This window comes from Delphinus delphis, chromosome 4 (assembly GCF_949987515.2).
Source record: "Delphinus delphis chromosome 4, mDelDel1.2, whole genome shotgun sequence".
NCBI classification, from domain to species: domain Eukaryota; kingdom Metazoa; phylum Chordata; class Mammalia; order Artiodactyla; family Delphinidae; genus Delphinus; species Delphinus delphis.
In genome coordinates, this window is record NC_082686.1 from 111,816,547 (window position 1) to 111,841,241 (window position 24,695).

General features: G+C 37.0%; 1 protein-coding gene across 3 annotated transcripts in view; it reads left to right on the forward strand.

The window, feature by feature from the left end:
- Positions 1-24,695, forward strand: part of CEP63 (centrosomal protein 63) — a 73,309-nt gene that overhangs the window by 15,067 nt on the left and 33,547 nt on the right. For all 3 annotated transcript variants that reach the window (XM_060011298.1, XM_060011297.1, XM_060011299.1), the window contains 3 exons: positions 8,359-8,454; positions 9,301-9,423; positions 14,808-14,921. In XM_060011298.1, coding sequence (XP_059867281.1) covers positions 8,359-8,454; positions 9,301-9,423; positions 14,808-14,921 — 333 coding nt within the window. The remainder of the gene's footprint in view (positions 1-8,358; positions 8,455-9,300; positions 9,424-14,807; positions 14,922-24,695) is intronic.

Here is a 24,695-nt window from a genome sequence, read left to right on the forward strand (position 1 = left end):
TGATTTCTCTTAATTTAGCTGGTACAGTGAAAAGAACATTGAATATTGGAAGGGAAGCAGAAAGCATATATAAGTGCAAGAATTGCCCCTAAATTTCTGGCATCAATGTTGATCTCAGAAGGATTGGAAGAGTTGTAGGGAAACACTGGTCCCAAGCCCCACTTGGATGGGCTTTCCTACCAGTAGGATCACCAGTGCTGTCATTCAGCTTCTTCAGGGGTGCTTCTGTGAGTGGTAGATTCTGTTGATGATACTTACTTATCAAGAATATTTTAGAAATGTTTCATGTCACAAGGAAAGAGTTAGGCTTCATAAAGTGTTTTTTTCCTTGTCAAGAGAATCTCTCAATTGGCCATGTGCACATTGGGTCAAAGCAGTACAGTTGACCCTTGAACAATGTGGGGGTTGGGGGCATCAACCCCTAATGCACTCGAAAATCCACATATAACTTTACAGTCAATCTTCCTTATCTGAGATTCCACATCCATGAATTCATGTAGTACTATAGTATTTATTGAAAAAAAAATCCATATATAAGTGGACTCATGTAGTTCAACCATGTTGTTCAAGGGTCAACCATACATAGTAACATTGGCCGTGTTAGATTTAGATTCAGTGTTCTGAGAATGCCACTTGCTAAACTGGAATTTATTTTAAAATTTGGGTAGACTTTTGAGAATGTATTTTAAAATTACACCTCATGGGACTTCCCTGGTGGCGCAGTGGTTAAGAATATGCCTGCCAATGCAGGGGACATGGATTTGAGCCCTGGTCCGGGAAGATCCCACATGCCGCGGAGCAACTAAGCCCGTGCGCCACAACTGCTGTAGCCCGCGTGCCTAGAGCCCGTGCTCCGCAACAAGAGAAGCCACCACAATGAGAAGCCTACACACCACAAGAAGGTTAGCCCCCGCTCACTGCAACTAGAGAAAGCCCACGTGCAGCAGTGAAGACCCAATGCAGCCAAAAATAAATAAATAAATTTTTAAAAATTAAAAAAAGTAAAATTAGACCTCATGAAAAGATATAGAAGGTGGGTAAAAAAGTGCATGGAATGATAATCATATTTGATTTTTTAAAAATCGTAATTTAGGTAGGGTCAGTGCTCCTTGGTAAGTTACTTTAGTTACTACTTCTTTATTTCTCCTGGGGCAAAACAAAAGTAGTTCTGTTTAGAAAGTTAAGGTGATAGTGCTTTCCTAGTTAAAATACACTGTACAGTTGACCCTTGAACAACCTGTGAACTAGGGGCACTGATCCCCGATGCAGTTGAAAATCTACATATAACTTTACAGTTGGCCCTTGTATCTGTATCTGTTCTGAATCTGCAGATTCAACCACCTTTGGGTGGTGTAGTACAGTAGTACATATTTATCGAAAAAATCCATGTATAAGTGGACCTGCACAGTTCAAACCGTCAGCTGTGTATGTGGATATCTAAGTTGTTTACTTTGTTAGAAACCCATTAAAGAAATTCCTGTGTGTGTGATCATGAGAATATTCATGCCGAGGCTGTTGAAACTTATTCCTGCAGCTTAGTTTTGATGTCAAGGGCATTACTGCACTACATGCAGTAATAAAACTACTCATTTTATTGCACTTCACTCTATAATGCTTTGCCGATATTGTATTTTTTTACAAATTGAAGTTTTGTGGCAACCTTGTGTTGAACAAGTCTGTTGGCACCTTTTTTCTAATAGCATTTGCTCACTTCATGTCTCTGAGTCACATTTTGGTGATTCTTGCAATATTTCAAATCCTCTACCAACATATAGATTATGACCCACTGAAGGCTCTGATGATGGTTAGCATTTTTTTCTTTAGCAATAAAGTGTTTTTAAATTAAGATATATACATTGTTTTTTAGACATAATACTCTCGCACACTTAGTTGACTACAGTACAGTGTAAACATAACATTTATATGCACTGCGAAACCAAAAAAATTCATGTGACTCATTTTATCACAGTATTTGCTTTATTGTGATCTGGAAGGAACCTGCAGTATCTCTGAAGTATGCCTGTACTTAATACCTTAAAGAGGAATTAAAGAGATTGAGTAGATAGGTTCCTTGGTAAAGATTTGAAGATTACAGGTTTGGCCTGGGGACATAAAAGATGTTTAGAAATGTAGCTGTCAATGATTTGCTGCTTCATTGATTGGGTTGCTGGAAGTTGATTAAATTTCTAGAGGTAAATACTAATTATAGGAATCTGTTGCATAGAGTTTGTCTGTGAAATTGTAATTTCACTGTTATTGGTAATAATATGTTTATAATCTACTTTGAAAAGTACATGATAGAAGAACTAGAATATAGAGCTTTAAGTTTTTGTCAGTTTTATTTGTTTAAAAGTTTCAGTCCTAGAAGCAGTTAATCCTATGGTATAAACCAGTGCTACTGAAATGACAGGTCCATGGTGAGATGAAAGGATTGCACCAGAATGTAAAGTACATTGCATCCTTCACTTCACGGAAAGTTTTGCTGTATAAAAATGTCAGTTGCACTAAACTGTGTTTTGTAACATAGTTGATTACATTCTGCTTCAAGGTTCTTATCTCACACTGGATTGCTGTTGTGACCAGCTCCAGCCCATCTGCAGATCATACTTGGAGGAGTACTAGTATAAACAACTTGCTTCATAAGTGAATGATCTGTTTTCTGATTACATTGTTGGGATTGGATTGGTTTTAATGGACGTTTCTGCTGCTGTTACCTTCTAATGCCCTATAGAGCAGGTAGAGCTAATGAAACAAGTAAGGAATTTGGAGTCCTGGCTGTGCCTTTTCTCAGCTGAATGGCCTTGGACAAATAATTTAACCTCTCTGAGCCCATTTCATCATGTGTAAAATTAGGATATAATCCCTGTGTTCCCATGTTGTTGTGAAGATTGAGTTACTGTTTTAAGAAACCACTTTGAAAACTCTAAATTGTAGTTAAAACGATATCATCCATACTGACAGTTTTCAAACCTCTCTTCCATTTCTCTAATGCCATCTCTTGCTCTCAGCAATTAAGCTCTTTCTTCCTCCTCTTTTTCTTTAAGAAATTTAGATATTGTTGCGTGCCCACTAAGAACCAGACTCTGGTAAATAAATGAAATTAAACAATCTTTTCTTCACATTTTATATTTATGCTTGCCTTACATAGTAAATGAAAAGAAAAATGGTTCTACAAAGCTCGTAAGAAAAAACAGTGATCATCTGCCCTAGTCCTCTGAACCTAGGATTCTTGCTTCTCTGATGCAGTCATTTCAGTGTCTTTTACTCTTTTTTTTGTTATTCTCTTCATATTTCTATATAACATTTTATGGCAATCTTCTTAATTTTCAGTTTTAACTATTTATCTAATAACTTGCTGCTATGAAAATTGAGGGCTTTGCTCTCATATACAATTTCCATCCCCTCATCCTGCCAGAACTGTATATCTTAATTTTTCGTTAGGTCAGTATTTAGTGTTTATATCATTAAGATGGTAATTATTATTTACAACTGAGTCAGATAGCATAATAATAATCAAGCTTATTTCTTGTGCAATGTTTTTGTTTTCTGGGGAATTAGTAACTGTCTCATTTTTATTTGCTTTTTTAAAAAGTACCTTCTCAATGATAGGAAGAATTGATAATGCCAGTATCTAGATTTGCCATGGATCTCTTTCTTTTATTGCTTCTACTTTTTTTCACTTTTGTTGTCTTATCTCCTTGTATGTGTAGGGTTACTTTCTGAGTGGGTTATCAAGCACTGTATTTGTAAAATTATTTGAAGAAATAGTTTAAGGCACAGAATAGTGTTTTTTTTTTTTTTCCTTTGGAGAAAGTTTAGGTTGTTTTTTCCAAGTTCCTGGAATCCCTAGCACTTTGGAGATGCCTGGGGACAGACGTTAGCACTCTCTTAAGATCATCTTAAACTGATTTCAGAGATTCAGATGTCTGCAGTTGATTGGCAATTTCAAGAAGTCCTGTTCTACATCTGGCCCATTCTTACTCCTAGGGTACAGCCTTTCAGGGTCCCAACTCAAAGCAAGGATGGGTTCAGAGCTGTCTTGGGCACAAAATCTTTTATTCTCTTAGCCCCTTGAAGTTATCAAAACTCCCATTCGGCCTCTTATCCTTTCAGCTGCCTTCTCTAGTTTCAGTTAATACTTGCCCCAAACTCTGGGCTCACCTCCCTCCACCTCTAGCCTAGCCCAGATGCTGACCTGGTAATTCTTCCCTATCATGTTAGCGCTTGACTTCAGGCACAGTTTTTAAGAAATCTTACTTATATAGTTGTCCTCAGTGTATGGACTGGCCCAGAATACCTAGCCTGCCATTACCAAATGTTAAAGTCTGAAAGATTCACATTTAACTAAAAACATCCTGAGTGAAATTTACTACTAAATTCTACAGCCAATCAAACTTTCAACCAGATGTGAAAAGAGAATAAAGGTATTTTCAGACATGTAAAATCTCAAAAGAATGTTCTACCAAAATGAGAAGTAAACTTACAAAGAAGATGACAGAGAATTTTTTAAAAAAGCAAAAAGCAGAAAAGCACAGAAAGCCTCCAGAATAATGGTGAAGGGAGTTCCCAAGATGACAGCTATACAGGTAGCCTAGAGTAACTTACCAATATTTGAGAATGGCAAGCTCCAGGAAGGATGTTTTCACAGGAAGAAAGAAAGTAAAAGAAAGAAAAGGAAAGGAAATTGCAACAGCTATGTTTACTGTGTTCAAGGAGATAAAAGATAAGATTGAGCATTTCTTATCTTTTGAAAAAATTGGAAACTATTAAAAGATGAGTGGAAATCATAATGTTGAAAAATAGAATAAACGAAATTAAGGCCTTTAAGATTAAGAGATAATTGGTGAACTGGAAGATATGACAGAAGAAAATGTTTGGAATAAAGCACAGACAGAATGATAGAAAATATAGAAGAGAGGATAAGAGAAAAGAGGATACAGTGAGAACGTCAAATATGAGTGTTTTGGGGATCCCTGAAGGAGAAAACAAAGTGAGAATGGGCTAAAGCAATATTTGAAGATAAATTGACCGAGATTTTGCCAAAAGTGAGGAAGGCCGTGTACTTAAGAAATCTGAAAACCTCAAGCAAGATAAACAGAAAAAATTATATACCTAGGTTGAAAACTAAAGACAAAGAGGACATCTGAAAAGTTATCAAAGAAAACAAAATAAAACAAAACCAGATATTTACCAAGAAAAAAAGGTGATCTACGAACGGCTTCTAACAGCTGACTTGTCAGCTAAAACAGTGAAAGCCAGAAGACAATAGAATCATGTCCACAAAGAAATGACTTTCTTCCCTGCCAAACCAGAAATAAATTCTATACCCAGAATAAAGATGAAATCAAGACATTTTCAGATCAACAAAGATTGAGAGAATTTGTCACTAGGAGACCTGCACCAAGGAAATACTAAAAGAATGTTCTTCAGGCAGAAGGAAAGTGACCCCAGATGGAAGCTCAAGAGATAAAGGAAGAAACGAAAGGTGACAGTAAATATGTGGGTAAATCTAAACAAATATTTACTGTATATAACAACAAGAGCCTTCAGTTGAACATATATGTGGAATTATGATGGCATTTCAGTCAAGTTGGGAGGGCGGTAAATGGAATTAAAGTATTTCTGTAGTCCTTGGGTTGCCTGGGAATTGGTAAAACTAATGTTAATGTTAGCTAATGTTAATCTAATTAACGTTAGTTAAATCTAGTGTTAATTAGTTAAGTTTTAGTCTTGAGAGAACCATTAAAAGTATATAGTAATATGTTAATAGAGTATGTGTCTTCTAAGCTAACAGAAGGAGAAAAATGAAGTAAGAAGTTATCAGCCCCAAAGAAGGTAAGAAAGGAGAGAAAAAGGAACATAGGAACGTAGAGCTTATTAAGTACAAATAGCACTTAGTAAGACAATAGATATAAATCGAAAGAGGTCCCGTAAATGTAAATGTACTAAATGGCTTAATTAAAAGATAAAAATTGTCCAACTGGGTAAAGATAATTGAACTCAATTATTTGATGTTTATAAAGATACAGCAAAGTTGAAAGTAAAATGTAAAAAATATATACCATACAAACACTTTGAATAGAGAGATGGTGTAGCTAAACTGTACTTGAAGCAGAAGCAGTGAACGTTACCAAAGGTGAAGAGAAACACTTCATAATGATAAAATATGAAACCTCCGTGTATGTAACTGTAGCAGATATTCTTATTGGCCTGTATCACATCCTCCTTGCCCCCTCATTTCACCTGGATATTACATACAGCTCACTGTGTACTGCCAGCATCTCACTACACTGTGCTTCTCTTTCTGGAAACTTAAAAGCTGCTCAGGTGAAACCTGGGATTGTGGGGGCAGTTAGCACTCCTGGGGCAAGCCTCAAGCAGTGGAGGGACTGGAATCGGTGGATAAACTCTCCAACTTCCCATCCCTTAGAGGGACAATTCTGAAACACATTCTGTTTGCTTCCTTGGTGAGTTCCCTGTGGGAGCGGTTCCAGCACTTACTGCAGAAATCAGCTCAGTAACACACTTTATTGGCTTTCCTTCCTTCCTGGATCTCTCTCTTCATTTCCTTACTGTGTTTCCTGGGATCACCTCCATTACCTAACTGCCCTAAAATCTACACTTTTGGGAGAACTCAAACTAAGACCAAAAAAAATCTGAATTTGTAAGTTTCTAATTTTAAATTTCTCTCTGTTTCTCTTATCTGTATGCAAAGAGTGGCAGAACTACAAGGAGGAATAGATGAAGCCACAATTGTAGTTGGGGATTTTAACCCAATTTTCTTAGTAACTGATGGAACAAGAGACAGATATCAGTAAGGATGTAGATTTGAGCACCATGATCAACAAACTTGACCTAATTTATATATACAGAACATTGCACAAGAGAACTGTGGTGTACGGTTTTTTCTAGCACAAGCAACTCTTTCCAAAACTGACCATATGATAAATCTTGACACAACTCAGAGTCTTGAAATAATGGAGTATGTTCTTTGAACATAGTGGAAACAAGTTACAAAAAGATACCTAAATACTAAAAACCCTTTGACATACTTTTGTAAATGTTTTTCTCAGTTTATTGATTTTTAATTTTAATGGAATTTTTTCAAATATAGAAGTTCCATATTTTGCAGAGTCAAATCTGTCATTCTCAAATGACTCATTAGTTTTAAGCTCAGTTTCTCCCTATCCAGGAATTCAGTAAATACTCATTTAAATAAAAAAAAAATTAAGTAGTTTTTTCTATTTTATTGGCTATACTTAATCATTCCTCTGGTTTGAGTTTCTCCCTATCCAGGAATTTCTCCCTATCCAGGAATTCAGTAAATACTCATTTAAATAAAAAAAAAATTAAGTAGTTTTTTCTATTTTATTGGCTATACTTAATCATTCCTCTGGTTTGAACTTCAGAATCACTTTTTCGTTCCAAAAAAGAATTCTACTAGAATTTTTAATTGCAATTGCATTAACTCCTTGTTCTTATAAGAATTTTATTTTTGCATTTTTTAATTCAGGTATAATTGAGATATAACATTATATTAGTTTAGTTATACAATGTAATGATTCGATATTTGTATATATTGTGAAATGATCACCACAGTAAGTCTAGTAACATCTGTCACCATACATAGTCACAAAATTTTTTTTTCTTGTGATGAGAACTTTTAAGATCTACAGTTTTTTTATTTTTAAATTACCATTCTGTATTGTGATTGAGATTACTACTTACTGTTCCCAGTTCTTCCTTTCCCTTCTAGCTATTAGTAGATGAAATGCTAACTGGTTATTGAGAGATGTAGAGAAATGCTGATGGATAGTGATGGAAGTGAGGGCTGGGCATGAGCTAGCTGTGGCTGGCATCAAACCACTGAAAAATGGGTTAGGATAACATGCTCACTCTGGCTGGTGAAACTGGTTTTCTTTGAAGTGGGGTAAATGGTAAAGCAGGTACAAGTCTCCTGCTATCTTTCTGTCTGATGTTACTATTCTGTACTTTGATTTATAGAATTTATTCTTGAAGTCTTATAGATTTTTGTTCCATATTTTTAGATTCCAAGGTTCTTGTAACTTTATCTCTCTTAATTTTTTGTGAGGTTTTTTTTGATAAAAAGGGTTGGGGAGAATAAATGAGACAGAGGAAGTTTCTCTCTAAACCTAGCAATTCTAGAACAATTGCTCGTTTTCCATTTTTTGGCATTGTTATGGATTATTAAATAATTAGATATTTGACTACCTGAGAAATTGTACAGTTGAGAATGTGTATTCACAGATAAGTACAAAGGTTATTTCCTATTTTTGTGTTTCAGGGTTATTGTTTCAATGCTAATAGTGAAAAATGCTACCACCTCTCTGCTTTTAGGTTGGAATGTTGCGTCAGCAGGTTGAAGAACATGAAAAAGTCAAGCAAGAGATGGCCATAGAGTATAAGCTGGAGTTAAAGAACCTACATGAAGAAGTAAGATTTTAATTCTGTTATGTGTTGTATAATTCTGTCTCTTCAACCCATGAGAATTTTGTTAACGAGCCAGTTTCTACTTCATAGAGTGGATGTATATATACTAAGGGAGGTGCAGGGGAGGAAATCCATTTCTCTGTTCTTAAACCCAGGTAAAGAATCTTGCCTATTTATATGTTTGATACTACCTACAACAGCGATTCTAAAATGTGTTTGTTGGTTGAGGACCTGAAAGAAATAGAGCTATTTTTGTATAATACCATGAAATACTGATACCAAAAGCTTATATTAAATGTTTTAATTTTTAAGTTGAATCAGTTACTAGATTTTAAATAATGGAGGATCCAAAGGTTTCAGAAGCATTTTGGGATAGATAAGAAAAGTAAGAAAATTCTATCAGTTAACTCAATTTTATTCTTCAGATTGGGGAAAAACTGCTTTTATTTTCATTTAATTCCACAGTACTCCTCTCTTGCTTACTTACTCAGTGTTCCGCAGGAGAATGGTTCAAGAACCACAGGCCTAGAGAAGAGAGACAGGGTTTTTATTTGCTGCTTTTATTGTGGGGGTGGGTTTAGGGGCTCCTAAGTGCAAGGCGATTGTACATTGTAAGAAAAATTAACTTCTGTTTATAAAATATTTTCCTTTTATTTTTCTTTGACTCAATATATTTCTTTTCTGGTGTTTATTTTTTATATGTAGTTTTGAGTTGTTATTTTATCTGACATGCTGTCTATTTTCAGGGATACTAGTTGGCTCTATGCGTGCTTTCATAATGCCAATTTGTTGTATCAGCACTGTTTACACATTCTTAAATTTTAAGTCTAGAAATAACTGTGTCTACAGTTAGGCAGACTGAAGAGAAGCTATGAAAAGCTACAGAGAAAACATGTAAGAGACTTCAGAGGAAATGCCAGAAATCACAGGGAAGATCGGTCTGAAATTGAGAGATTAACTGGAAAAATAGAGGTATGTTCATAGTACTGATTTGCTCATAGTGATTGTCAGCCTTCATGTAGGAAAATGCTGTTTCTAATAGTGCTATTTCCTGAAACCAATTTTCTCTCATCTCCAGGACTACTACTGAGCTGTTTCAAAGGTGGGAGGGTGATCCACTGTGCATCCTGTCACCAGGATGGTTACTAGCTATCAGTAACTCTCAACAGGGCAGTACCCTCCTTTGAGGGCATTGGAAATGTATGGAGACATTGTTTCGGTTGTCAGAATGGCTGGGAGTGAAACTGGTGTGTAGGGCACAGGGACCAGGGACACTAAACATGGCTGGGACTTTTCCACACAGGAAGGAGTATTGAACCCAAAATGCCAATATTGAGGAACATTGACTACCAGTTACTAGCTGTCCTCCATGGGCAGTGTCCTTGTCTTATTTATCACCTAACAGAGTAGGGGCTTAGTAAGTGTTGAAGGTACTAAGTGTTGAAGCTTTTTTGTACAGAGTACTCTGCATATCAGATTGTTTATCGTCAGTTCCCATTTAGATATGGTAAGTCACTTACCTCCCCCTTTGCTGACTTTGTTTTTATTAAGACTGAATAACTCCATTATTATTGTATATATTGATTCCCTAGAGGAGTTAAGGGAGTGGTGGGTTAAAACCACCAAGAGTAGATGAAAGAGCAGCACGAGGCTGTCACTTTTTTCCCCTTGGATCCCCTCTGTCTATGCTCTTGGTTCTCAACGGTACCTAAGAGTCACCCAGGGCCCTCTTTAGGCTCTCAGAGATTTTGATCCAGTTGTATGGCATGCGAGCTAGGACTCTGCATTTTATCTAGCTTCCCTAGCCAATGCTAATTTGAGAAACATTGTTCAACATCTTTGTGTGATTACTTACAATTTTTCTACTCAGTGACGTGTCACTCACAAATGCCAGTATATTATTACTACCTAGAATTTTAATTTCTGCATTTAATATTTTTTTATATCTCAATATTTTTATACATTTGAAGAGCTTAGAATCAGATACTGCTTTCCCTCCAGCCCTCTTCAGTGAAATCTGGGTCTTTTTTGAAAAACCCCTCATGTTCTTGTTCCCCATTACCACTTCCTGACTATTGTCTTTTCTTTGTACCTCAGAAACTCCATCTTTTAACATCTTTATTAGAGTATAATTGCTTTACAATGGTGTGTTAGTTTCTGCTTTGTAAGAAAGTGAATCAGTTATACATATACATATGTCCCCATATCTCTTGCCTCTTGCGTCTCCCTCCCTCCCACCCTCCGTATCCCACCCCTCTAGGTGGTCACAAAGCACCAAGCTGATCTCCCTGTGCTATGCGGCTGCTTCCCACTAGCTATTTTACGTTTGTTAGTGTATATATGTGCATGCCACTCTCTCACTTTGTCCCAGCTTACCCTCCCCCTCCCCGTATCCTCAAGTTCATTCTCTAGTAGGTCTGCACCTTTATTCCTGTCTGGCCCCTAGGTTCTTCTGACCGTTTTTTTTTTTTTAGATTCCATATATATGTGTTAGCATACGGTATTTGTTTTTCCCTTTCTGACTTACTTCACTCTGTATGACGGTTTCTAGGTCCATCCACCTCACTACAAATAACTCAGTTTCATTCCTTTTTATAGCTGAGTAATATTCCATTGTATATATGTGCCACATCTTCTTTATCCATTCATCTGTCGATGCACACTTAGGTTGTTTCCATGTCCTGGCTATTGTAAATAGAGCTGCAATGAACATTGTACGTGACTCTTTTTGAATTATGGTTTTCTCAGGGTATGTGCCCAGTAGTGGGATTGCTGTGTCGTATAGTAGTTCTATTTTTAGTTTTTTAAGGAACCTCCATACTGTTCTCCATAGTGGCTGTATCAATTTACATTCCCACCAACAAGAAAATCCATCTTTGATTTTCATGTCATCAGCATATACCACCAACCAGTGTACATACGCCAAAGTTAGTCATCTTCTGATCCCTGGTTACTCCCCTGTTCAAAGACTTCAGCTCCCAGTTCACTGTCATTCTCTCCAACCTTGCTCTTATCATAATTCTTGAGGATTTCAGTATCCACAGAGTTGATGCTTATAATACTGTGGTCTTTGAGTTCCTTGGTGTTCTTTCCTCCACGGATATTTTGATCTCCTATCTGTCTCTTCTCCCTTTTGCCATTGTCCTTCCTTAGGTGTTATCATTACCAATACTTGCAACCCTCCTAGAATCACATTTTTAAGCATCACATTCTCCAACTACCATCCCTGTCTTTTCAGCTCTCTCCCTCTGGCTCCTGATGCTCGATACTCACCTGACCCCCCATCCCTTAAAGTGCTTGGATCCTGCCACTTGTCACTGCTCTGTCTCTACCTTGTGTCCTCAGTTACAAGTCCTTACCCAGCTTCCATCCCATGGTTACACTCCTTATATTCCCCTTCAATTCTGTGCTCTCTCTTACTTCATCGCCTTTGCTTGGCAAAACTGTAACTCTCATTAAATCCAGCTTTCTCCCCACTTTCTACCTGTCGTGTGGCAGACCATGGCTGGAGAAAAATATAATCGTGCTGACTGGCCTCATTTTAAATTCATGGTCACTCACCTCAAATGGGTCCTCATGCTGCCCAGAATCATATTATATTTCCCCTCACTCTCCTACTTTCCATAATGACTGTTTCATACGTTCTCTTTTCTTGAATTTTCAACACTTTTCCCCACATCCTCACTTTTGGATGATGATCTTTCTTTCTATTTCATTGAGAAAATAGAAAATAATTTTCACAAACTTCCAGCCTTGTGTCTATCTGCCTATTTGCAACTGCACCCGTATACTCTGCCTTCCTGCTGGAGGGACTGTCCATGCTCTCCCTATTCCCTACCCATGACATCACTCTAGAAATGCTCCTCTCTTCTGCATCATCAGGTTTTTCCTCCCTACTGGATATTTTCCACCAACATGCAAACTTACCCCCTCTTAAATATCCTTTCTTGACCTCTCTCTTCATACTCTGGATACTGCCCCATTTTTCTCCTTCATTTTATAACTAAACTACTTTATGTACCTATACTTGTCTCCAGTTCCTTTCCTTCCATTTTTCTTACACCCACTCAGTAAGGCTTTTGCCCCCTCTCTCTGCAGAAGCTATTTGCATGGAGGTCACCAGTGACTTCCCCATTACTCAAGCCTGTGGCCAGCCCTCATCTTCCCCATCCTGTCTGCAGCACTGGACCCAGCTGGTCTCCGTCCTCCTTACACCTCTTTCTGGATTTGGCTTGGAGAACGATTGCACTTTCCTGGGTTTTCTCCTAACTTGTTTGCCACTCTTTCTCAGTCTCTTTTGTTCCCCAACCTTTTAGCATTGGAACACCTCACGGTTGTGTCATTGTACTCTTCTTTTTTCTGTCTAGGCCCACTCCCTTGGTGATATCATTCAGTCTCATAGTTTTAAGCATTGTGTATATGTTGATAATTCCCACATTTGTATATCTAGTCCTGACCTCTCCTTTTTGCTACAGAATAATTTCCAACCTCCTGTTTCACATCTCCAATGTCTAAAGCTGTTTCAAACTTGACATGTCCAAAATAAAGGTCCTGATTTTTTTCTCTCCTATCTTCCAGCACCATTTCTGTTTCAGTTAATGGCAACTCCATTCCTCAGATTGCTCAAGCCTAAAAACCTTGGAGTCACCCTTGATTTCTCTTTTCCCAGCACAATAGCCAGAATGATTCTGTTTTAATGTAAGTCAAATCATGTCCTCTCCTGTACATAAACCTTCCAGTAGCTTCTCTTAAAAGACAAAGTTATCATAATGACCTATGTAGTTTCACCGCCTGTTAACTCTGACCTTTCTCTTCCTTTTTTTCCTTTTACTCACTCATTCCAGCCACACCAACCTCCTTGCTCATCCTTGAACATACCAGGATGCTTCCACTTCAAGGCCTTGTACTTGCTGTTCCCTCTTCCCAGAATAGTATAACTTCATCCCTGTCTCCCTTGGTGTTTACTTAAATGTTACTCAATGTGGCCACTCCTTTTTAAAGTTGCAGCCCCCAACTCTGAGCACTTCATGCTCTATTTTCCCCAAAACAGGTATAGTTGGCTTTCTGTATCTGTGGGTTCCGCATCCATGGATTCAACCAACCATGGATCTAAAATATTCTGGGGAAAAAAAATTCCAGAAAGTTCCAGAAAGCAAACCTTGAATCTGTCATGCACAAGCAACTATTTTCACAGCATTTACATTGTATTTACAACTATTTACATAGCATTTACATTGTATTAGGTATTATAAGTAATCTAGAAATGATTTCAAGTATATGGGAGGATGTGCATTGGTTATATGCAAATAATACACCATTTTATATAAGGGACGTGAACATCTGTGGATTTTAGAATCTGCAGAGGCCTGGAACTAGTCCCCCACAGATACTGAGGGGTGACTGTATTACTATCTAAGGTACTGTACAATGAATGTGTTGCCTATCTCCCTCCAATTGAGTGGGGCTAGAATTTTTGTTTTGTTAAATAGTGTATCCCCAGCACCTAGAACAGTACCTGGCATGTATATGGTAGAAATAATGAATAAGTGAGTATCAGCTGGTGAACAGTAATTACCCTAAGCTAGCATGAGACTTCTGGAGTTGAGGCTCCTGGAGGACAGTGATGGAAAGACTTGAGTTTCCTTTCTCTTTGGTTTGCCTCATTTTCATAAATACTGGGCTCATTTTCTTGATTGTGCAACTTGAAGTTACTATTGATCCATCATTGATTTTGAACTGTTTGGCTTTGGGTTACAGATAGCTGTTAAAATTTAATACAGATATTTCTTGTTATTCATGTCTTTGCAGTTCTGTTGAGATAATAAAAATTTGGATATCAAAGGATACTGTGTTAACTGAATCTATTTGGTTCCTGAGTTTTAGACACTGATAAGAATTGGGCTACCCAGGGATTTATCTGAAAATTTAATTGAATCTGTTCAGTTCCTGGGTTTGGATATCAAGAATTTGGGCAGTGAGGGGTATCTGTAATCATATTTTGAAATTTTCATTATCTTAGCATCAGTTTTCTGAAAAATCACTAAAAAAATTATTAGCAACCCTTAGGTGGCAGCAGATCTTTGAAAATCATGAATCCAGTATTTAGCATCTGTGTTTCATACTCTTCACCATTAGGGTGTTAAATTTAGAAAGACAGATCTCCAGAGGCACAGTATGTAAGGAATTTAGTATTACTCTATAGTTCTATCAGTTAAGTGAGTAATGGGGCTCCTGCTGTGGAGAAAGGTGCATGTGTACCCAGGGACCTGGGGAACAATTAAAGTAAAAGTGAATCTGGAAAGTAGTGACAGCAAGGGGAAGCACTTAGAAGTTAAGTACCTTAATTGCTTCTTCAGGAATTTCGTCAGAAATCACTGGACTGGGAGAAGCAGCGCTTGATTTATCAGCAACAGGTATCTTCTCTGGAGGCTCAAAGGAAGGCTCTGGCTGAACAATCAGAGATAATTCAGGTAAGTTTAAGACATTTTGGGATAATGAGAGGCAGAGAGGTTTTGATTAAATTTGAGCAGGCTTAATGCTGTGCGCATGTGCTCACCATGTCCACCCACATCCCCACGCCCTCTTGCTCCCTTGCTTGCTGCTTTTCTCAGCAGTTCCTAACTCCTCACTCGTGCTCTTTCTTGCTCTCTCACTCTGTCACTGTCTTGCATTCTCATGCTCACTCCACACTCACATTTGTTTCACTCTCCTAATCTTGGTCTCTCCCTCTCTCCTTTTCTCTTTCTACCTCTGCTCTCTCTGTCTCCTTTTCCATTTCTTTCTGGCTCTGGCTTACTTATTCTGGCTGTTTCTGGCTCTTGCCTTGGTTCCACTTCTGTCTGTGTCTTGTTCCATCTCTGATAGTTCGGAGTGCCTTGGCTGAGGTCCCTCAGCCAGGGAGCTTCGGCCAGTCCACCTGTTTGGACACAAATATTGAAAGATTCACACTAACTAAAAGCAGTATCTTTGTGGCAACAGAAACACTTCTTAGAACACTACTAGAAACTGTTTTTTAATGAAAAAGTAATGGCTTAAACAAAACAAAAAATTAGCTACCCAATTTAGGAACTTTCTTCTTAGAACGTATTCAGTTTGTTTGCTTTTTCAATTAAAAACCAAGATCAAAAGGGAAATGAAAATAGAGGGTAGTGAATATTTGTGACCATCTTCTGTGTGCTAGACACTGTCTCAGTGCTTCTGCTAAATGTAGTTATCTAGAATATATAGTTATATGTTATCTGTTTAATACCATGATAATTTGTCAAGGTTGGTAGTTATCTCAGTTTTGTAGAAGAGAGAATTACTGGAGAAGTTAAGAGAGCTAGAGAGAAGCTCTAAAAAAATTTTTTTTAAGAAACAATCTGTATTATTTGCTGCTCTAAGTTTCAGTAATATATTGGCTTTTAATCATCCCCCCTGAAATATCAGCAGGCTAGTAAACTACCACAAATGGCTCTGCTGTTAGTGAGTCTACTCAGAATGGCAAGAGGGGCCCATAGCAATCTCAAGGAACAAAATTATTTACTAGGCTGCAGCAAGCTATGCAGCCAGAGTGGGCCAGTAAAATCCTGGATGTCTAGACCAGCGTTTTTTGGCCTGAATGCTAAAGCACTGTATAAACATAAATAGCTGTAAGATATTGTAGGCCTCAGATTGGCAAAATAGAAAATTGAGTCCTGGTTTTTAAGTTCTCAATTATTCATCTATGTAGTATGCTTATTGTTGATTGTAGATCCTTTTTTCAAATTACTATTGTGATTACTCAGCATAATTAAAGCTTCATTGTTAGTAAAAATGAGATTTTTATTTACCATAATTTAGCTGGGGCTAGAGTAAGATGCCTTTAAAAAGCCAACGTTTGTTTTCCCTACTTAAAGGTATTTGAATTATTCTTCTGATAGTTTTCTTTAAACTAAAACTGCTCTGATTAAGTAAAAAATGTTACTTATATTTCTTTCTCCCTTGTGGTCCTCATTTAAAATCTTTTTAAAAAATGAATTTCTGTATACTCATTACCCAGCAATAATAGTTATCATTTTGCCAATCTTTTAAAAAATTGTGGTAAAAAGCATTAAAACTTACCATCTTAACCATTTTAAAGAGTACAGTAGTGTTAACTATATGCCTCTTGTTGTGTAACAAATCTCTAGAACTTTTTCAGCTTGCAAGACTAAGACTCTTTGAGCAACAACTCATTTTGCCAATTTTGTTTCATCCTTCCCTACTTTTTACTTTTGGCTGGAATATTATAGAGCAAATCACAGACATTGTCTTATTTCCCAACAGGTAGGACTTAAAAAAAATAGACATACCAGAGTCACATTAACAGACGAAATAACTTCTTAAATAATTTAATATCTAGTCTGTTCAAATTTCCTGAGTTGTGTGAAATAATGTCTTGGCCTCCAGTTAAGGTTGAAACATTGCATTTTGTTGATATGTGAATCACCATTGAACAATAAAGGTAGAAAGTCTTGCAGATTGGATAAATGGATATCAACATCCACACTTCCCCTCAATTTAAAAAAAAATTTGATGTAAAGTTTTTTCTTCTGTATTTTTTAACATCTAAAAGTGGAGTTCAGGGAATTCCCTGGCGGTCCAGTGTTTAGGACTGAGTGATTTCACTGCTCTGGGCCCAGGTTCAATCCCTGGTCGGGGAACTAAGATCCCTCAAGCCACATAACCAAAAAAAAAAAAAAAATGGAGTTCAGAATAACTTCTCACTCTTTGAGTCATATATTTGCTTGATTTTTTTCTTTTAGTCAGCTATTAAAATGACATAATACATGTTCATTTTAGAAAAATGAGAAAATGTAGATGAAATGAGAATTAAATAAAATTACTCATAATTCTATCCTTTAGAGATTTACCATGGTTAACATTTGCATGTAAGTTTCTTCTGACTTTTTCTGTGCTTGTATGCTGTGTACATTGCATTCATGTACATTTGGTAGGAAAAACACTGTATGTGTGTGTATGGGAAGAGAGGAATAGTTGCAAACTTAAAAAATTACTAAGAATGGCAAAATGTTGATAATTGTTGAAGCTAGGTGATGAATATATAGGGGTTCATCATCTTACTCTTTCCATATTGTATACGTTTGAAATTTTCCATAAAACATAATGTAAAAATGTAAATTATATGCTTACAATGTGACAGGCAGTATGCTAATAAGCACTTTATAATGCAATATTTTATTTAATTTTCACAAGTTAAAAATTTTCCTTTTTAAATACATGTCAACAAATGTGAGTCATAATGATTGTATAGAAGTTCAATCTACCATTAAATGTCTTCATTTATATAACCAATCTTTTGTTGTGGAACATACAGTTTTTTTATTTTTTCACTCTTATAAGTAGTGCATGGGTGAACATCCTTATTTAAATATTTAGGAGTATATGTCCATTTATTTTCTTAGGAAATGACCCTAGAAGTGAGATTGCTGCATCAGAGTAGTCATACATTCTTAAAGATTTTGATATATATTGTCAAAGTACTCTTCAAAGGTGCATTGATACACACTTTCACCAGCAGTGTTTGGGAATGTCCATTTCCTCACACTTTCTCAATATTGTCCATTTCCTCCCACTCTCAGTATTGGGCACTATTATTTATTTTATTATTTTTTAAAATTTCTCCTACTTTTAGGCTTGTCTTTGTCAATCTGATAGGTGGAAAAAATGGTATCTGATTATTTGTTTTAATTTGTATTTCTTTAATTATGAATGAGATTGAGCATTTTTTTCATCTACTTATGGCTATTTCCATTCTTTTGTAAATTATTTATGTTCTTTGCTCTTTTTTCTGGTTATTTTATTTATCAAAATCTGTTGTAATTTTAATCAGTAGAGATAATATTTTAAACTTTGTTAATTAGGAGAATACTTTCTATAAACTCAGTATATTTTTTCTTTCAGAACAATAAAATAAAAATGTCTAAATGTACAAAGCACTAATCACTCTGACATATTGTGTGGAAGAATGTATAGCAGTTCAAGTCACAATACACTGATTTTCAAAAACCACTATATTTTCTTCTATTTCAACCAAGCATTAGAGCCTGAGACCCAGAAGAGGTCATAATGAAACCTTATCCAACCAAATCAGAACTAAAAAAAAAAAATTTTAAACCAGTAATGCACTTGTGTAGCCTCTTAGCACAGTTACCAAATGCTGCTTACATATATTCAACATCTAGCTTACTGGCATGAATTTTTATAAAAATGAGAAAATTTTGCAGATATATTATTAGAAGGTACACAGATTGCATTACATTAAACACAAAGGCAGTGTGGTCCTTGTAGGAGAAATCAAGTCAGTACCCCCTGGTAGAAATGTTCTATAAAAATGTGTCACATTGAAGCATCAGTGTTTTCAGCCAATTATCTGTCCCTGATGTATTTCTTTGGAGTATATGATCTGTCAGGACTTCAGGTTTCTTAATCCAAAATATCTGACTGAATTTAGGTACATCTGGAAAGCAGCTGAAAGGGTTTCTCCAATAGTCTGACATCACAGAAAGTGGGTTGAGAAATCCTTCTCTTTACCTGAAGACATACTTGTTCTACTTCAGGCGTCAACAGCTCACAGAAGAAAAGAAAAAAAAACAATCAAAACTTCCCCTCCCACACAATCCCACACAAGCTAAACAAAAACTACCCTCTCCCCCCATAAAACCCCAGCACCAAAGTGTCAATCATTCCTGGGAAATAGAACATACCCCTTGGATTCTCTGATTTATTAACTGTTCAAACTTGAAGGACAGAAATGACCTTATGTCCTTGTGGGGAGGAAGGAAGACATGTTAATAATGACTGTAGAGCCATTGAGAAAGTGCATTATCTATTACACAATCAACTTAGAGCCCTGTCCTCCAACAGAGGTGGCCACAACTTCATTTAAATTCTTTGCTCATTTTTTTAAGGATATTTATATTTTACTATTTTGAAAGAGCTCTTCCTACATTAAATATATTAACTCTTTGCTGTTTCATTGCAATTGTGTGTGTTTTCCCAGTTTACCTTAATTCTGCTTAGTAATTTTTATGGAAATACAATTGTTTTATAAACAATTGTTTAGAATGGCTTCATTCTATTAGTTTTTTAAGGTTTTTATCTTGGTTGTCATACTATAAATCCTTACTAAGCCAAGATTTCTTCTAATGCTTTATAATTTCTTCTTAATATATTTGATCTGAAAATTATTTTGGTATAAGGAATTTGGTAGGAATCTATATTTGTCTTTTTCCAAATGGTTATCCACATAATTTGTTGACTGTTACATTTTGAGAACTTTACAGAATGATTCTAAAATTCATATGGAAGGATAAATGAATGGTACTAGGCAACATTTTTAAAAAGAAGGGTAAAGGTGATGTTTCTTTTATCAAATATTAAAATGTATTAAATTTAAAAGTACAGTTGTTAAACAACATGACAATTATTAGATGCAAAGACAGAATGATGGTTATTATAAGCATAGGAAAATATCAGTATAGTCACTAAAACATAAGGTCTTTTCTGTTTAGAGGTCAAAGAATCACTTGCTCCTTTCCCTCCTGCTCAAATAATATAAGAGTGAAAAGGAAACATTCAGGGAAATCTTAGAGAACATAAGAACATTTGAAAAAAAAATTAAAATATTAAGCCAACACAGAGTGTAAAATACTTAGCTTATTCATAGTATGTGAGAAAAGTAAAGGCTGCATTGTATATGTTTTCCTTTTGAAATATTTAGATGAGCTATGTGATATTGTTCAAGTTAGTTTTAGATCCTCTGTTCAATTATATATGTATATTTATAGGTTTGAATATATGTTATATTTTTAAAAGCACCATTTTCCTTAGGAGGAAAAGATGATCCTAACTCAAATGTTAATCTGTTGTCTTGGTAGAATTATCACAGAGTTAATTGAATTGGCTCAGACCCACTGTTTAAAAGTTTATGGTGACAGAGACACAACAGTGATAAGAAGGTCTTACTGGGAGCTGTACTGTTAATGGGCTGGCTCTTCAAGCTGCTACTTAGTGGAAATACTGCAGAGCTGTGGCCTGCACTGACACATTTGGAGTTGACTCTGATGGGAGGCTTCGTAAAAATTGATGCCTGCAGTGGCCATAACTTCATGTTGAGATCCTTTGGAAAATAAAAAACTCTGTTGCTTTGTATCATATTCTTCTCAGTAATCTCACTATATGGAAAAGTTATTTTCTTGAAGTCCCAGGATTACATACCACAAAGCCAGGGGAGGATTTGTGTTCAACCCCCAATCCCCAGCCCTTCCAAACTATTTTCACACTTTCGCTGCCCACCCTCGGTTTTTGTTTTTATCTCCTTGACATAAATTGCTTTCTTAATTATTTCTTTACTTTTAACCACCTCTGTTGTGATTTATGTTGTTGAAATAATTCTACCCACTCCACTAGAATAGTTAGGATGCTATATATTATATTAATAAGAGGAAACTCTGGTTTCTGGTGCAAAAAATTAGTGGCAGTGGTTAGTGGGGAAAAAAAGGTTTAAAAATATATTAGCCTTAAGATACCTCTAACACCAGATATTTAAGAGAAATAATCATTATTTTATAACGTTTATATTTTTATTTCTGACTCTCTTCATATTGGAAAGAGGTAGTCTTGAGATACTGTAGTGTAGCTTTGTCCAATAGAAATATGAGCCACCTATGTATAAAATTTTCTAGCAGTCACATTAAAAAAGTAAAAAGAAACAAAATTAATATATTGTTTATCTGAGTTTGTCAAAAATATTATTACATTCACGTTTTTAAAAAATTGAGTCTTTGAAATTCAGTGTGTACTTCACGCTTTGAGTACATCTCAATTTGGACTAGCCATGATGCAGGTGCTCAGTGGCTACGTGTGGCTAGTGACTGCTGTATTTGCCTAGTGTATTCATTCTAGTTAATGAAAATTTAGAATTTGTTCTTGCAATAATTATGTAATTTTCACTATGCTTAAAAATGGTGTATTTGTATGTGATTGAAATATTGAATAATTAAAGATAGGCTATGCCTGCCCACAGCAGTCATGGCCAGGCTTTACAGTCAGCTGGCTTGGGGACCAATCCCACCTACCAGTATGCCTGCAGTAATTGTGGTCCAATGTAACAGGAGGGCACACCCACACAGGGGATACCCCCGGAGCACTTGGCTGAGGATGTAGCTGATATACCTCATACATAGAAACAAACATAGAGTTAGGCAAACACAGAGGAGACAAAGGAATATCTTCCAAATGAAAGCTAAGACCAAACCTCAGGGAAAGAAAACTATATGAAGCAGAGATAAGCAATTTACCAGATAAAGAGTTCAAAGTAATAGTCATAAAGAGTCTCCAAACTTGGGACAAGAGTGGATTAACTCAGTAAGAGCTCAAAGTGATAGAAAATATAAAGATCCAGTCAGAACTGAAGAATACAATAACTGAAATGAAGAATGCACTAGAGGGGATCAAAAGCAGATTAGAGAATGTAAAAGAATGGATCAGCAATCTGGAAGACAGGGTAGTAGAAATTATCCAATCAAAACAGCAAAAAGAACAAAGGATTTTAAAAAATGAGGATAGTTTAAGGGATCCCTGAGATAACATCAAGCATACTATCATTGGCATTATAGGGGTCCTGGAAGGAGAAGAGAGAGAGAAAGGGTCAGAAAGCCTATTTGAAGAAATAATGACTGAAAACTTCCGTAACCTGGTGAAGGAAACAGGCATGAAAGTCCAGGAAGCCCAGGAGTTTCAAACAAGATGAATCCAAAGAGGCTCACATAAAGACACAATATAATTAGATGTTAAAAGTTAAAAATAAAGAGAATCTTAAAAGCATCGACACGTGTGTGCACACACACAGGAGCTAGTTACATAAAAAGGAATCCCCCACAGGTTGTCAGCTGATTTTTAAGCAGAAACTTTACAGGCCAGAAGGGACTGACATGATATATTCAAAGTGCTGAAAGAAAAAAACTTAACAACCAAGAGTACTCTTAACTGGCAAGGTTAGAGCTTCGAAGGCTCAGAGGAGAGTACAGCAGCTGGCTTGTGGCAGGCAGAACAGAGAGAGAGCAACACAGACAATCCTGGCCACCTCACTACTCCCCAGCTGGAGACATGTATCTGATGGTGCACATGGGGGCTGGGTGCTGAAACTCGGGCTTCAGAGGACAGACCTGGGGAGAGGACTGGGGTAGGCTGCATGGAGATAGCCTGAAGGGGCTGGAGTGTTGGCCAGGCCACAACTGGGAGTGTATGCAGGACAGAGCCCAGGTCCACTTTAGAAGCTCCATGGTTAACATGCATGCAAAGGGATATGTGGGACCCCATGATGGGAGCCTCATTTTCAGCATGCTTGCAGTGGGTATGGCTCTGCTTCTATGAGCTCTGGGACTGTGCAGTTGCGGGAGGGTTGCCCACACATGGAAGCCCACACACAGAAGCGGGGCTGGAATTTGAGCAGATCCCCAGGGGCCACATGACTTTGGAAGCAGGGCTGAAATCTGAGCCATGTCTGGCAGCTTTGCAACTTAACTGGATTTACGCTGCGGTGCCTTTGTAAGCTCATTGTTATCAGGACATCAGAGCAGATTACTGGTGCTCCTGTGGTTGGGGTGGGTCTGGAGTTAGCAGCTGTGGGCTTTGTGGGCAGGCACTTGTGGAGCCAGGGCCAGGGTCTGCACTGATACTGTAGCTCCCATGGTGGGTCCAGGTGCACAAGTACTTATGACTATGGTGGGTCCCAGTGCCTGATATAAGTAGATCTGTGCCAGTGGATCTGTGCTGGTGACTTTGTGAGCACAGTGCCTGAGGACACCTGGTCCTACATTCCCACAGCTGAGGTGGGCCTGAAGGCAGTGTCAACAACAGTGTACTTTGTGAGCATGCACAATGGGTGATGGACAACACCACAGAGCATACTTCCTGATGGACAGCTCCTGTGGAGGAATGCTCAGTGACTCCTCTCCCAGTGGAAGTTCTCCAGTCCCACCTACCCCACACTGAAGCTCACAAATAGATCTGGGGGCTTCTACTCCAACAACTGGGGAGAGACCCTGTTCCTGACAGGGCTTTGACAACCACAGAGCAAAGAGGAGGTGGCCCCGCTCAACATCCAGTGCAGACTCTGGTCACTACAACACCAATCACACCCTGTATCAAGGGGATAACAGCCAGCACACCCTGAGGAAAGACATGGCAGGCACCCATACTAAAAAAAAGCCCTTGCACCAAAAACATTAGACTCACGCAGGCCACACAGGGATGCTCTCATAAAAACAGCCCTTCAAGACCACAGTAGATAACTATTTCTCCTAAATTTATAGAGTCAGAGAAATATAAGGATAATGGAGAAGCAGAGGAACCACTCCCAATTAAAAGAACAAGGGAAATCCCCTGAAAGAATAAACAATGAAACAGATCTCTCCAATCTACCAGACCCCAAAGTTCAAAAAAGAGGTAATAAAAATACGGAAGGAATTAAGAAAGGCTATCAATAGAAATGTAAATCACTGTAACAAGGTACTAGAAACTATAAAGAAGAGCCAATTAAAATTAGAAAACTCATTTGCCAAGATGAGAGCTGAACTAAAGGCAATAAATAGCAAACTAAATAATGCAGAAAAATGAATAAGTGATCTGAAAGATAGAATAATGGAAATCACCCAATCAGAACAGCAGACAGAAAGACAAAGAAAAATGAAAACAATGTATGAGACCGATGGGGTAATATAAAGCATCCCGACAAGTGCATAATACAGATCCCAGAAGGAGAAGAAAGAAAAAGGGATTGAAAGTTTATTTGAAAAAATTATGGCTGAAAACTTTCCAAATAGAAAAGAAGCAAGAATCTGTAGGGAAGAGAAAATCATAATTGGAAAGCAAATCACTTAAATAAGCCAGTACATAGATTAAAAATTTTTAGTGTGTGTGAAAGTGATGATAACTACAATGAATAGCAGAAGGATAAACATGAAGATATAAGAGAGGACATCAGAATCATAAGGTGTCAGGGAGGGGAGTAAGAAAATGTAGATTTTTTTTTTTTCAAGAATGTGTTTAAGCCTATATGACTATCAGTCTAAAGCAAGTATATATAGTAGTGGGTTAACATACTTGAAAAACGGGTAACAACAAATAAAAAGCATACAGTAGACTCATAAAAACCAAACAGAAGAGAACTCAAGTATAATACAAAAGAAAACCATCAAACCACAAAAGGAAAAACAGAG